This window comes from Typopeltis vanoorti, chromosome 11, assembly GCF_054136105.1.
Source record: "Typopeltis vanoorti isolate ZY-2024b chromosome 11, IOZ_Tvanoo_1.0, whole genome shotgun sequence".
NCBI lineage: Eukaryota > Metazoa > Arthropoda > Arachnida > Uropygi > Thelyphonidae > Typopeltis > Typopeltis vanoorti.
Window position 1 is genome coordinate 101,247,086 of NC_143559.1, and position 12,370 is coordinate 101,259,455.

At 35.4% G+C, this 12,370-nt stretch overlaps 1 protein-coding gene across 1 annotated transcript in view; it reads right to left on the reverse strand.

Moving 5' to 3' along the window:
* LOC150101877 (serine/threonine-protein kinase ATR-like) overlaps positions 1-12,370 on the reverse strand; it is an 860,597-nt gene that overhangs the window by 749,685 nt on the left and 98,542 nt on the right. The window contains exon 6 of the mRNA XM_090399924.1: positions 3,165-3,298. Coding sequence (XP_090256050.1) covers positions 3,165-3,298 — 134 coding nt within the window. The remainder of the gene's footprint in view (positions 1-3,164; positions 3,299-12,370) is intronic.

Here is a 12,370-nt window from a genome sequence, read left to right on the forward strand (position 1 = left end):
ATTCAATAAACCCAAGAATCAAATTTATTCTGGAAGTAGAAGATAACAATTGTCCTCTTTTTTTCTTTTGTTGTCATTCTACGTCAACTAAATGGTGGTCTGCGATTCTCAGTATATAGAAAACCAACTCATATACTGGTAAATATATTGATTCTAACTCACATCATCACTCTTGTCAGAAATATGGTGAAATCAAATCTTTAGTCGACAAAGCTCATAAAATATGTTCTACAAATTCTCTTCTAAACAAAGAACTGTTTATTATCAGAACTACCTTTATCTCTAATGGCTATAATGCAAAAACTATTGAAAAAATAATAATTATGGCTGTTGTCTTAACCTGCCTCAAGAAGTAATTACCAGAATTTGCATTCCATATAACTTTCAGAAAAAAAAATAGCAAAATTATTTTGATATTACCTTACAAGTCTCTTTCCATCCAGTTCGCAAACTTAATACCTTCCTTATCTCACCTAAAGTGAAATATCCTTCTCTTTCTTATCCCCCTACTCTTGCAGGTATGTTATCATGGACAAATTGGTTGTTCTGCACAAATTCGTCTTGAAGAACATTGGGAATACATTCCACTTAAAGAACCCAACAAATCCAGTTTAGAAAGCCATGAATTATCTACAAAACACAGGATTCAGTGGAACAAAACTTAAGTATTATGCAAAAGTTATTTTCTTCTGGAGAGACTGCACAAAGGAAGCTGTAAAGCACACATTCACAACCCAAACCTGAACAAAAAAAATGATTGCCTAAAACTTTCCTTAATTTGTAATTAATATTTTTTGTTTATATTTAAAAATAATTTAATAACAAAATTATCTTATTGGAATTTATTCTGAATATCTATTAATGCAGAAAGATAGAGCTATTCTCGGCAATTGAGAGTGAACATAATACTATATGCTTTCAGTCAAAATGTTATTTTCTTTTTGTGTTTTTCTATAAGTGTATTGACAATGGCTACAAAACTTAGCAGAAAATTTTACAAATAAAGACATTTAAATTAAACACGAGTGATTCTGGTAATAATATTTTATGATGAATCCACAATTCCAACTGGCTCCCTTACTCTAACACTACTGACCAAGCAGGACGAGAAGCAAGTCTTTCTTATAAGTAACAACCTAATATAAATTGTACATCTACAGATAGACAGCAGAGGTCACTTCTCCTCTAGGCAACTCAGACCATAAATTGGTACAAGTCTGCTTTCTCACAGAAAGCCCCTCCTCCAACTACTCCCAACTTCACATCCTCTGGCACTACCTTGGGATGACCTCCAGAATTTCTACTACTCCTGTCCTTGATCTGATTATTGCTTCCACTCACCTGACTAATATCTGCTGCAAACAAGTCACAGATGAAGGCCTTCAATCCCCATTCAACCCATAATCCTTATTTGCTGAAAATGTATCAAAGCAGTCAAAGGAAAAAATGTATTTTTTTTGATACATATCACATGTGGCTCGAATCAAGAACTCCAGCTTCATACTCTGCCTATACCAAAGCATGCAACATATGCAAATTATTCATCAGCAGATCTAAATCCAATTAAGGCCAACAACAGAAAACTTGCTTCCTATCCACATGGAAGCCATGCATTCTTATCCCTTGAAGTTGGATGCAACTTCTCTCCTGCACTTCCGCCCCTCTCTCTCATCCTGATGTTACTTCACCAAAAAAGCTGACCTCCTGTCACCACTCTTTTCCTTGAACTTCTGCATAGATACAGTGCTTGGATTTCAGTATAACAGGAGGTGAAATTACCTCCCATCATACTGAAATCCAAGCACTGTATGCCTCCTACAGTTTTTCGATAAAAAGAAATCAGAACACTACTAAATAACTTGGATATTAAAAAAAACTTCTGGTTTTGGGGGTATCTCTCCAATTGTTCTCGAACATTGTGCTTCAGAGCTAACATTCATCCTGCATCAGAATTATTTGGTACTTATCCCAATGGACAAAAGCAATCAATCTCATATCCATCCTATTCCAAAAAAGGGAATTAGAAAATCATTAAACTGCCAACCAATATTGCCATTGCCTTTGTCCTCTCCAAAATAATGGAGAAAATAATCAACAGCCTTTTTCTAACAAAAGAGATCTCAGCTGACCTACCCTTACTCTCAGAAATACACAAATTACCAGACAAGATCCAACCTATCTACTTGGACTAACATTTACCTCCAATCCCTCCTAGCATAAATACATCACATCAATAGACCTAAAACTTCCCTTAAAATTCATTATGCTGTCCAGAGGTGAGCAATTAGGCTCAGTGATGAGCCCTCTCTTACTGATTCACTTCAACCTCTATCTCACACATGCAGTATTTCAGCACTGTATCTATTCTACAAGTACTTCCATGTGAACTGCAAACATCGTTCCATCACTTTCTGTTGCACCTGTCAATACAAGAGCAGTAGCTTCCCAGCATCTCTTCACTGTGCAACTCCAAATACACTATGAACCTGCTTCTAATCTTCCTCTTTTATTCCATCAACCACTGCCCTCCAGAACAGCCTTCCTCATGAAGTATTCCCAACTACAACCTGCAACTCTTCAAAAAAAAAAAAAAAAAAAAAAAAAAAAAAGAAAAAAAAAAATCAACTTATATCTCAGTCCTTATCTGCCCACACACAGTACTGATGTGCTTATAGGTCCCTCGACCTCTTGTGTATGAACTTGATATTAAAAAAAAAAAAATGGCCTTGAAGTCATCCAAGATTCCTTTCAAATCTCTATAACTGGTGCAAAAAAAAAAAAAAAAATCTCTAGTCCTCGACTGAAACACTCACTACTGAGTTCTAAATGCCTCTGCATGCAATTCAAGCATGTTTGTCAAAAAATGAAGAACATGGGTTTCAGTGGCATTCAACTGCACACAAGTCTAACATAAGCAAGGGCTTATGGAAGTAGGAGCTGAATGTAGCATCTATTGTGACACAGCTTTCCTCTTATTTCATGCTCTGATGATACACTGAGTAAAATATTAAACTTGAAAAATAATGAACTGAATTTGACTTACAGTACATGTATCATTCCTTTATAAACTTTAATTAGATGACTGCTTTGCAATCATTCAAAATGGAGTTATGTAAGTGAAGTAATTCGAAAATAAGGTTTATTCATAATCAACAGAATCTTACCCATATGTAATGACTCTTCCTGAACATAAATAAGCAATCAGAGCATTCAGATTAATTAACAGATAGCTTATAAGAGCCTCAGAAATTGGAAAACCATCATTCTTTAGTATTTTTTTAATCACCAGTAGTGATACCTACAAAAATAATGATGACAATAAATACATAAAAACTTAAAAAGTTATTACCTATATAAATAAGAAATACAGCAATTCTTATATTCCTGAATAATCCAGAAATATAGCTTAATGATCAAATATGATAATACTTTTTAAAACCAGTACAGGACTCTGATAAGCAATGTCATATGATTACACACTAAGTGATGAAAATTGCCTCCCACCTAATTAAACATATATTAAACCAAATGGCCACTTTACAGGGCAATTTGGTTTAATTTTTCAGGAACCAACATTTCAACAAAGACTAACAATGCTGTCTGTGAAAAATATGCTGGAATGTCTGTCAATCAAAATTATTAGCTGTCAGACACAATCAACAATACACAGGGGTGAAAAGACTTTAAAGTGTATAAATGTAATAAATTATAAGTGTAAACCCATAGTGATGTTTACACTTATAATTAAATTTAATGGAATAAATATAGCACAGAAATAATTAAACAGATTTAATAGTTATATTTCATCAATGTCATACAGACATCTTCAGCAATACAATATTGCTGAAGATGTAATGAATAGATTTTCAGCCTAATGCCCAATGAAAGAGCATCATCTATGGGTGCTTATTGGCTAGATCTTAGCTGTTGTGTAAGAAGCCTAAAAAAATTTTTATGTTGTGCCACCCATGAATGGTTTATTTGTAAACCTATAGCACATTTGTACTATAGGTGGGCTAAGGATTTTTTTTTTCATTTTTATTGATTTTATATATATATATACAGGGTGTTCGGGATAAATTTGACATATTTATAATTAATTATATTTTTCCGTAAGTTACATGTATTAACACACACTTCTCTTCATTTAAAAGTTTGGACCCTTCTTCATTCATATACAAGATGTCAGAAAGGATGGATAGCTGGAACCCACCTGAATCATGGAAGAGAATAACTTGTATCATGATGATTCGTGCCCGCCATCAAAATAAGGATATTACGACTGCTGCCCAATGCTCCCTGAATACAGTAAAAACAATCAGGCATGAACTAGAGACTTGCAATGGTGACTACGAGGATGTAGCAAGAAGAAAGATCCCTAGCAGACGATCTGATTGCGTTCGTACAGCAGAATTCCTCGCAAATCTGCAGGAACAGGTGTTGAAGAACCCTGGCATTGGAATTCGGGCTTTGTTCGTGGAGTTGCTAACTGTAGTCAAGCCCTGGATAACAAGGGTAGCCAATGGTAGGCCGTATGTATGGCAGCAGGATTCGGCCCCTTGCCACACCTCTGGGAAAAGTAAAAATGGTTGTCTGAAAATTTCTACGACTTCACCAGTCCAAATGTTTGGCCTCCAAACTCCCCAGACCTTAACCCCATGGATTATTTTGTATGGGGCGCAGTTGAAAAAGACACCAATCGCACTTCCAGTAATACAAAAGCCCACTTAATGGATAAAATTAAAACAGTTTTTGCGGCCCTTCCCAGGGAGACTGTAGCATCAGCTTGTTCGAGGTTCCGAAGCAGAATTGAAGCCGTGATCGATGCTAATGGTGGTTATTTTGAGTAAATCTTGTTGATAGTATTGTAATTAACTCTGCCTGTAATGTTTTTTTGTCAATTCATTAAATTTAATAGATACAAAGAAGATTTTCTTTTTCCTTACGAAACTGTCAAATTTATCCCGAACACCCTGTATATATATATATATTTTTTTTTTTTTTGTATTTTTTATTTATTTTATACAAAGTCCAGAAACCTTGCTCTAGAGATGAACACAGAACTTTTTAAAGCCACTTCAGGCCTCCAGTAAGCGAGGAAGTGGTCTCACTCTGGGAGTGAAATTTATCTTCAGCTTGAAGACAATCACAGACATCCATGCCCATAATGGGATTCAAACCCACAGCCTGTTGGTTGCAGAACAGATACGCTAATCTCTCAGCCAATCAGGAGCAGCCCATTAGTTTCCCAAATATTGTGAAGTTTAAAGAAACCATATTTAATTAGATTAGGGTGTTTTTTTAAAAAGAAAAAAATCTGTTACCGATTCTAAAAAGTCTTTCAAGTTGATATTTGTTGTGATGAAGCATAATAATTTATTCAAGGCATGGATACCTTGAATGGATGATCATAATTGTGATGACAGATGTGATGCCAGGGTGGTAACAAATTTTCTATTTACCAAGGCAGATCTCCCAGTATGGCTATAATGTGATAAGCTGCAAGAATCCTATAAAAACACTTGGAACACAGAGGAAAGGAAGGATCTTTAGGAAAGTGGGGAAGTAAGATCAGTTCAGACAAGATTTAAAAAGCAGTGAAGAGATTATATTTCTTTAAAGTTCTCGCTATTTTTTCCAAGATGCCCTGGATACAAGGAATAGCAATGGTCAAACTGGGAGATCTACAGCATTCACCTTGGCAAATACAAGAAATATTATTATTATTATTGTTCCGGGCAACTCCAAGGAGTCGACAGACTCATCGAGGGAGTCCCTAACATCATGTCAAGAACAACTATTCGACATTCACACAGTATCTATCATACCTTGCCTTGAACTCATTCATGGTCATAGCACCCACAACAGACTCTGAAAGCTTATTCCACTCATTCACTACTCTCCAAGTAAAAAACTTAGCTCTAACACCCTTGTCAACCACGTTCTTGCCCAGCTTCCATTCATGGCCCCTAGTCCTCCCACCACCAGTCATATTTTCAAAAATATCTTCTGGATCAATCTTATAGAAACCCTTCAGTAATTTGAATGTCTCAATCATATCACCCCTCCTTCGCCTATCGACCAAAATACATCCCTTAACAAAACTATGGCTAGTCAGATCTAGAAGACCATCCCTTTGATACCTTGCACATTATAATAAATTTAGTTTAATCCTTTATCCAAGTGTGAGCAAACAAAGTTTGCACCTGAAAGTATCTTCAGGACTGGGGTAAGGTGGTACACAACACCGGGCAACTCGTTGCAAAGGTGGAGCAAGCTAACATCACTCCTATCTCAGTATGTCCCATAATGCAAAACACATCTCCTTGCGGATATGTATAATGTTATGCATTAAGGGAAGGGCCACTACCCAGACTAGTTTCGACCTTTATCGAAGTCTCTTCAGTGAGAGCCAGGACCAAGTGAAGATACCAGGCAGAAGCATTAGCAAGGTCATCTCTATCTATAGGAGTTGCCAAACGGTGTGCCACCTTTTTATTAAATTACTCTGGATTTAGAGAAAGATATTGAAAGTTTATTTTTCACTTGGTTAGACTATAAAACTAAATTTATTATAGTCTAACCAAGTGAAAAATAAACTTTCAACATCTTTCTCTAAATCCAGAGTAATTTAATAAAAAGGTGGCACACCGTTTGGCAACTCCTACAGGTAGAGATGACCTTGCTAATGCTCCTGCCTGGTATCTCCACTTGGGCCTGGCTCCCACTGAAGAGACCTCAATAAAGGTCGAAACTAGTCTGGGTAGTGGCCCTTCCCTTAATGCATAACATCATACATATCCGCAAGGAGATGTGTTTTGCATTATGGGAGATACTGAGATAGGAGTGATGTTAGCTTGCTCCACCTTTGCAACGAGTTGCCCGGTGTTGTACCACTTTACCCCAGTCCTGAAGATACTTTCAGGTGCAAACTTTGTTTGCTGACACTTGGATAAAGGATTAAGCTAAATTTATTATAGTCTAACCAAGTGAAAAATAAACTTTCAACTTCGATACCTTGCACAGGATCAGATGGAAAATAACTACTATACTTCATCACAGCAAATACAAATTTGAGACTCTTTTTTTTAGAATTAGCAGCATATTTAAAAAACTAGCTCAATATAAATAACTGTGGGTGTGTTAAACTTCCCAAGATTTAGGAAACTAATTCTTAGGCCTCTCACCAAACAACGCCCATAGAGGTTGCCCCTCATAGGATTTTTTTAGGCTGAGTCTAATTTCTTCCATTTAATGTTGTGTGTGTTATTGCAATTTTAATATTGCATTCTTAAAGATGTCTCTGTGACAGAGACAAAATATCAGATCAATTAAACTTATTGTTTGTTTATTCGTGCTGTATTTATTCCATCAAATTTAACTATAAGGTTCCCACTCAAGACAACTTATAGTCAGTATTTTCAACCAGTAATCATATTTATGTACAACATCAGATGGAAAATAACTACTATACTTCATAATAGTTAGCTGTAAAAGTGCCCAGGAAAATATCTGTAAAAAGGACACAAAAAAAAAAAATTGACCATCTGAGACAGTGGCTGTAGAGAGTGTAAGAGATAGGCAGAGAGAGAGAGAGCTGTCAATTAGTTGAATTGTCCTCTTCTGGACATCATCAATATTTTTTAAAGAGATTTTAATTTGAGATTTGTACAAATTGCAGCTAGAAAAATTAAAAATAACATCTTGAGCAAAAAAAAGATGCCAAAGTGATGTTTTGTGTCAGGTCTGAAAGGGAAAAAAAAAGAAAAGAAATCTGGACTGTTGGATGGTGTTAAAAGTAACAGAAAAGAACTAAGATCATTTTTTATGATAAAAAAGGGAAAATTGTGTTTTAAAAGCATTAATATCATCAAGTTGTCATCACTTCACTGAAGTATGGTACAGAAATCAGTGTTTAGAACACTGATTGTAGAAAAAGCTTGATATGTTTGAGCACTGCAAGGTGAGGAACTGAGAGCACTATCATCATGATGAGCAAAATATCAGAGCCCCAAAGAATATCTGCATAAATAGGAAAATCTGAATAGAGAACACTCTACACTGTTACATAATAAATGACCCAAGAGAAAACTCTTCAGAAAGAATAGCAATTTGCTGAGAAGCAAGCACTCCACTCAATGCCAAATCCTATGAAATACCTTGGAAATAATGACTACAACAGCACAGGCTTTTCCAGACCTTCCAAGGCACATGTCCAGAGATGGGTAATATAGGCAAGGAGATATACAGATCTTGCCTGGTGGAATCCATATTGGTGGTCATTTATTACTTAACATTTCTTCAAGTGTTGAAGAAGTAGACTATTGATGATCCTCTCCATTACTTGAGACAGCACTGGAACAAGAGCAATAAGTTGAGGCAGACACTTATCTTTTTTTTTTTTTTTTTTTTTTTTTTGAATATGGTCTTCTTTCCATATGGTTTGGAAGATATTCTTAAATACAGTTCATAGATGATAAAGAACAAGCACTAGTTCAGGAATATATTGCTTAAGCACAACTAATGGGATACCATAAGGGCCAGAAAGGCCTGTTTTGTATTTCAGGCTATTTAGATTGTTCTGATATCTTAAGGCTACAGGAAGCATGTGGCGCAATTCCAAATATATTTTGAGGTGACTTCCTTTGTTCATCTATGCAGGAGGATTAGATTAAATGAATGATGCCATGGGGTTGCCATTAACTTTAGCAATGTTGCATTACTACCATCATTATTGTAGAACTGGTGAAAAAAAAAGGAGGGGAACACAGACACGCTTTCTGTCTGTGTTATCCTCTGGAACCCAACGGCATTTAGCAAGACATGCCATTTGTGCAATATGCTAGTTTTTCTACATGTAGTTCTTTCAAAGTCAAATTAAGCTTTGTTAATGACTTTTAAAATTGTTGAAGGATTCAGTTGTTATTGCTCTGCAGTGCTGTAAGTTCTCTACAGAATGATCAGGTATACAGGAAATTGGACTTTAATATTTAATGAGAACAAATGTAAGTCATATTCGGTAAGATCACTTAATACACGATCCTCTTATTGATTGCCCCAACATCCAAACCACTGTATTAATGAAGCTGAAATGAATGGCTACAATGGTTTGTCTCTTGCTGTTTCCCATCAACCTTTGGACTGCCTTGACACACTTTCTGAAAAACCATATTTTGGATATCGGATGGATTATGAACAGAGTTGAGAATGAAGATCTTCATTCCAAAATGAATAATTATCTATGGAATTAAAGATTGTTATAACTGCTACTTGTCTTACCAACATGATTGCTGAACTTAATTTCCTATCAACTAAAATACCAAATCTTTGTATTTATGAACTCATTCTAAAGACTGTCCATTCAACTTAATACAGCAGTTTGGACATTGGGCAATCAGTAAGAAGATCATGTATTAAATGAGCTTATAGAATATGACATACGTTTGTTCTCTTTAAATATTAAAAGCCAATTCCTGTATACCTGCTAATTCTGTAGAGAACTTATGGTTATGTGGAGCAATAACAACTGACTACTATGCCCAGCTTCATATCACCAACAACGAGAGAAATTTTAACATTTGAACCTAAATCACTTTTATGAATATATTAAACATTTAACATTTTACTCTTTTGTTAATGCTAATTGTTGCTTATATCTATCATCAGATGTGTTAAATTAGAATCATTCTATACATGCAGTTGTATGTTTCTTAAGTTAAATTACTGGGCTAAAAATGATAATTAAAGTAAATTATATATGATACAAGTTATTTAATACAGTTGAGGATGATAATTTCCCAAACTTCAAGGATGGTAAGGCAGTCAAGGTCTGGTCAATGAAGTAGGGCTTCAACACTTTCTTTGCACAAGCATTCATATTTGTACATAGATCTGAGCAATAGTTTGGTGTTTTCACATTGGATCCCATAGTTTGTGTTTTCAATTCCAGGCTGTGCAGGCCATTTATGCAGTTTAATAAGCTGGATGTGGTCTTGATGTTCAGAGATGTGTTGACTGATCTTCCTGTTCGTTCATAGTATGACAGCTTGAACGAACACAGTGCTTGGCATACACCACGTGGCATCACTGGTGAAAATTTTTTCTTTGGAGAAGTTAACAGATTGTGAATTTGATTGATGGATTTAAAGACAGTGATGAGCTGCTATTTTTTCATAATATTTTCACATAATATTACATTAATAATCTCATCCCTGAAGTTTGAGAAATTATCGACTGTAATAAGTTGTGCCATAAAAAATTAATTTTAATTATCCTGCATGTATAGAGGGATTATAATTTAATGCATGCACTCTACTGTTCTTTGGTTCAAATTCCTTACTATTATTCTTTGCTCACACAAATGAGATGAAATATTTGTACAATTAATAATTTTCTACTGTGTTACATGTATGATTATTATGGAAACTTCACATATCTCACTCTACAAGAAAGGCATCAATTTCCTGATATGTACCTTCAAGGGGTGTTCATGTTACGATGATTAAGCCACATGATTAAGTTTACATTATTACTCTTATATCAACAATTTTCCTCCAAACCAGTCTATTACTTGAAAACTCCAGTATTGTCATACCTAACATTTTGTGCTTCTAAGGCACTTCTGACGAATCCATTCACCTAGACCTTGATCTTCCTCTGGGTCTCTTTCCTGCCAATCATGGCATCAAACACCTGTTTTGCTAACCTTTCTTCACCCATTCTATTTAAGTGACCATACCACCTTAGATTAGCTCTGCTGACATATTCTTGAATCCTAATAATGTCAAGTTCCTTTCTAATATTTTCATTTTTAATATGATTCTGCCATTGATGCCATCGGTTTGCTCTCCTAATTTTTCTCAAAACCCTCATATCTGTGGTCTCTAGTCTTTGATCAAGTGCTTTATTTTTAACCCAACTCTCAGATCCATAACTTAAAACTAGATTGAACACTGTCTTGTAAATCGCTGATATACTGCTATTATTAAAACACTTAAGGAATAGAACAACGTAGTTAGGATATAAATTAAATTAAACTTTAATAAATATTTTCCGATATTTCGGCAATGTCACATTGCCATCTTCTAAAGGAACTTACACAAAAAAGCACGTGCACGTAGGCACTACAAACACAGTAACTGGGAATGAAGAGATGAAGCTATTGTTCTCCTAAAAGTCCTGATGGTGCCCTCTAGCGGGCTAAGTAGGTGTTCTTGGCCGTTGGGCTGAAGGTCTGCTGATGTAAGCCTCCGAAATTTGGGGCAGTCGCATACAACCAAATTTGTTGAGGTTTGGAGAATTTCTTAGGGCTGAGGCTGATTCTATAAATAGTCTTTCGTATTTGTATTTGCTACGGTGTATTACTGTAGCTTTCTTCCACTGTATTCTGTGGCGTGTATCCAGAGCATGGTCTGCAAGACTGTACTTGTGAAACCGGACTACATCCGGTTTCACAAGTACAGCCATTCTGGTCTTGCGGACCATGCTCTGGATACACGCCACAGAATACATTCCCAGTTACTGTGTTTGTAGTGCCTACGTGCACGTGCTTTTTTGTGTAAGTTCCTTTAGAAGATGGCAATGTGACATTGCCGAAATATCGGAAAATACTTATTAAAGTTTAATTTAATTTATATCCTAACTACGTTGTTCTATTCTTTAAGTGTTTTAATAATGCATAACCAACGTATAAGCCTGTCTACGAGAAGGATATACTGCTAGTTTAGTGTTTTGTCTAATTTCTCTCTTCTTCCATATAAATTTCTTCAGCTGGTTATCCACCATACCAGCTTGGCTTATACTGCTGTCTATTTCCAGATTTAACCTGCCATCTTCACTAAAAATTGTGCCTAAATAGCTGAAATATTTTACTTGTTCTATAGGGTCTCCATTCGGAATGCAGCTGAAGTTTTCTATTCACCTGCCTATTTTCATAGCTTTGGTCTATGATGATTTTCATTAACATTTGTTACAGCAGTTATTCATTAGAGAATCTGGAAACTTGCACTAGATGTGTCTCAGCATAAAGAAACGAGCTACATTTCCAATTCTAATTTCAAGCTTAATGCCATTTTCTTTCATAATGTGATTGATATAGATGATGAATAAGAGTGGAGATAATATGCATCTTGTCTTACCCCTAATTTTACATCAATGCATCTTTCTGTATTTCCTTCAATTTTAACTGCTGACTGACAAATTAAATATAGACTATGTATTGCTCTGCATAATGTTCCATTCATTTCATATAACTGAAGTGTTTTGAAAAGCTTTTTTTCTGAGCACCTTGTCAAATGCCTTTTCCAGATCTACAAAACTTAAATACAGATCTTTGTCATATTCCACTATTTCTCAATGATTTGTCTTGAAT